This window comes from Postia placenta (genome assembly GCF_002117355.1).
Source record: "Postia placenta MAD-698-R-SB12 unplaced genomic scaffold POSPLAscaffold_414, whole genome shotgun sequence".
Taxonomy (NCBI): domain Eukaryota; kingdom Fungi; phylum Basidiomycota; class Agaricomycetes; order Polyporales; family Adustoporiaceae; genus Rhodonia; species Rhodonia placenta.
The window spans coordinates 1-2257 of NW_020170245.1; the positions used below are offsets into that span (position 1 = coordinate 1).

At 56.1% G+C, this 2257-nt stretch overlaps 2 protein-coding genes across 2 annotated transcripts; one reads left to right on the forward strand and one right to left on the reverse strand.

Annotated features, from left to right (window-relative positions):
• Positions 1-200: 200 nt before the first annotated feature.
• On the forward strand, positions 201-1082 carry POSPLADRAFT_1163406 (hypothetical protein; the record flags this gene model as incomplete). Its single annotated transcript, XM_024487781.1, has 4 exons — positions 201-261; positions 496-567; positions 590-594; positions 789-1082. The coding sequence occupies 4 exons, from the start codon at positions 201-203 to the stop codon at positions 1080-1082; spliced, it is 432 nt and encodes a 143-aa protein (XP_024332542.1).
• Positions 1083-1182: 100 nt separating this feature from the next.
• POSPLADRAFT_1163409 (hypothetical protein) lies at positions 1183-2173 on the reverse strand (the record flags this gene model as incomplete). Its single annotated transcript, XM_024487782.1, has 3 exons — positions 1183-1500; positions 1599-1826; positions 1871-2173. Coding segments are annotated over 3 exons (849 nt in total), but the record flags the coding sequence as incomplete, so codon positions are not given.
• Between the last annotated feature and the right edge of the window lie 84 nt (positions 2174-2257).

Sequence of the window (2257 nt, forward strand, 5' to 3'; positions counted from 1 at the left end):
ACGACTTGGTATGGCATCTAGCTGTTTTTTAATTTTTTCCATTTTGCGGGCTCGAACCCACCACCTTTGTACTACATGCCTGATATGGATGCATTGCTATCTACTGTATGATTAGATTAGATGGGACAGCAGTGCACGGCACAGCTCGGGCTCCGCTGACACAGCCTCTCTGACTCACCAGCCCCCGGGGCCACGTCAGCATGCTGTGCACGGACCAGCTGTGCACGGACCAGTGTGCACAGCCTGCCCTCATCTTCCCCTGTATATAAGCCGGCCTCTGCTGCCCTAGGGACCTCAGTTTTGACCTCTTGTCCCTAGGTCAGTAAGCCTCCCTTGTATTCCTTCTTACCTTACTAATATATTCACTTGTCCCTAGCCTTAGGTTTGAGCATCGCTCACCATCACTTCGGTGAGAATTAGTCGGACGCCCCCCGCTTTTAGGTTTTCCCCTGTCGCTTGACCTCAAGTTGCGACATTAGGTCGAAACTCCCATAGCGGCCGGTGTTCCTCGAAACCCATACACTCACACTTTCCTTTCCTATAGGCCGGGTGGTGCGCACCCTTACTGTACCCTACGATACCTACATAGCATACGTACATCACCAACACTAAGGGAACGAACTCTTCAGTACCTGCACTTCAGTGGGCCGTACTTGTCCTCATGGACGCGTGGACTAGGTTCCTGCTACATACTAGCCAAAAGCAGTACTGGGCCCCACGTGAATCGTGAACCCTAGTGTCACCTCGGGCGCCGTAGGTGTAAGCTAGTCTACAACGGCCTTTCGTAGTATGCGCACCTCCCCTTCCTCCCTCCCTCCATCGTGGCTAAAGAAGCCTTCAACTGCGCGGGACTTGAGCATGCATTTGACATGGAAGATCACGTCGACGTCGCACGTCTAGACGCTCCAGACTCCCTCTTCTTCGACTGCAACAGACAGCTGTGCCCCAATCGAACCCTGTGTTCCATCACTGTCGAAGACAGACACTTCGTACCCATCCGAAGGATCCAACATCCTCTTGGACAAAAGTCTACACACACATCCCGATCAGCCTCTTGCCACGTCACCCCCATCCCATCCTGACCCGCCTCGCCAGGCACTCGCATTCCCCAACCTGTCGCCAATACAGGTCAAGTGCGAGGAGATCCCGATCTTCCTCGAAGAGTTGAGGCAGTCGCACAGCCTACAGCGACCCCTCAAGCGATCCCCCAGCCCTCCTTGGGGCCGCGGTTGGAAAGACCTCCCAAGGCCGAGCCCCGAGACACTCCGTCGCATTCTTGGGCCAGCTCGTCGTCAGCAGTCCCCTCCTTGCCTCCAGTCCCTGTCGTATGTCACCCCGCCACCAGACTTCCTCTGTTGCCTCCACCGCCGTCGCTGCCGCGAGGCTGCTTGCGCACTCGCTCCAGTCAAAATTCGCCCGGCGAACAGTCACAACAGCCGTCTTCGCCCGCAGGCAGGCCTTTGTCCCCCTCGTTGCCAGTAATGTCCTCACCCATGCCCCCTCCGGACAAGGAGACGTTGAAGCTCCTCCTCCCGCTCTGCTACAATGGGAAATTGGTGGTCAAATGCAATCGGTTCATATCACAGTTGCTCATCTACTGGGCAATCAACACGGCGCTCTCGACCATCGAACTTAAAGTTCAAGTCACCCTCAGTCTCCTCGATGGTAATGTGCAAACCTGGGCCACCCCCATCTTCTTCCAGCTTGCTGCTGTCCAAACTGGGGTCCAGGGAGCAACAACCCCCTTCGCCAACGAAGCAGCCTTCCTTACAGCGTTTAAGGCTTGCTTTGGCAATCTCGACGATGCCACCACTGCACAAGTGGAGCTCACTAAGCTCTGCGCGGACAAGTCAGTCCATTAAAAATGCACCGCTGCAGAGTTCTCCACGTTGTTCAAGGGTCCGGCGGACCACTCCAGGTATGGGGACCTGGAGCTACGCGACAAGTACCTGAGCGGCATCCCCTCCTGCGTATACCGCAAGATCAAGCTCGAGACCTTCACCATGTGGCAAGAAGCTGAGAAGCGCGCCACTGAGGTCAAGCAGATCCTCGACATCAGCCGGGCCCGTCGGCCCGAGTTGAACAACTTCTTCTCTGCCTGAGGTCGAGGACATGGTGGGGCATGCAGTGGTGCACCTCGATCACAAGGTGCTTCGGCCAGCATCAATGCAGCCGTCGGAAAAGGAGACTTCCCTGGCAGTTGCTTTGGCTGCGGGAAGCAAGGGTACCGACAATTCGAGTGCCCCAACTGTAAGGA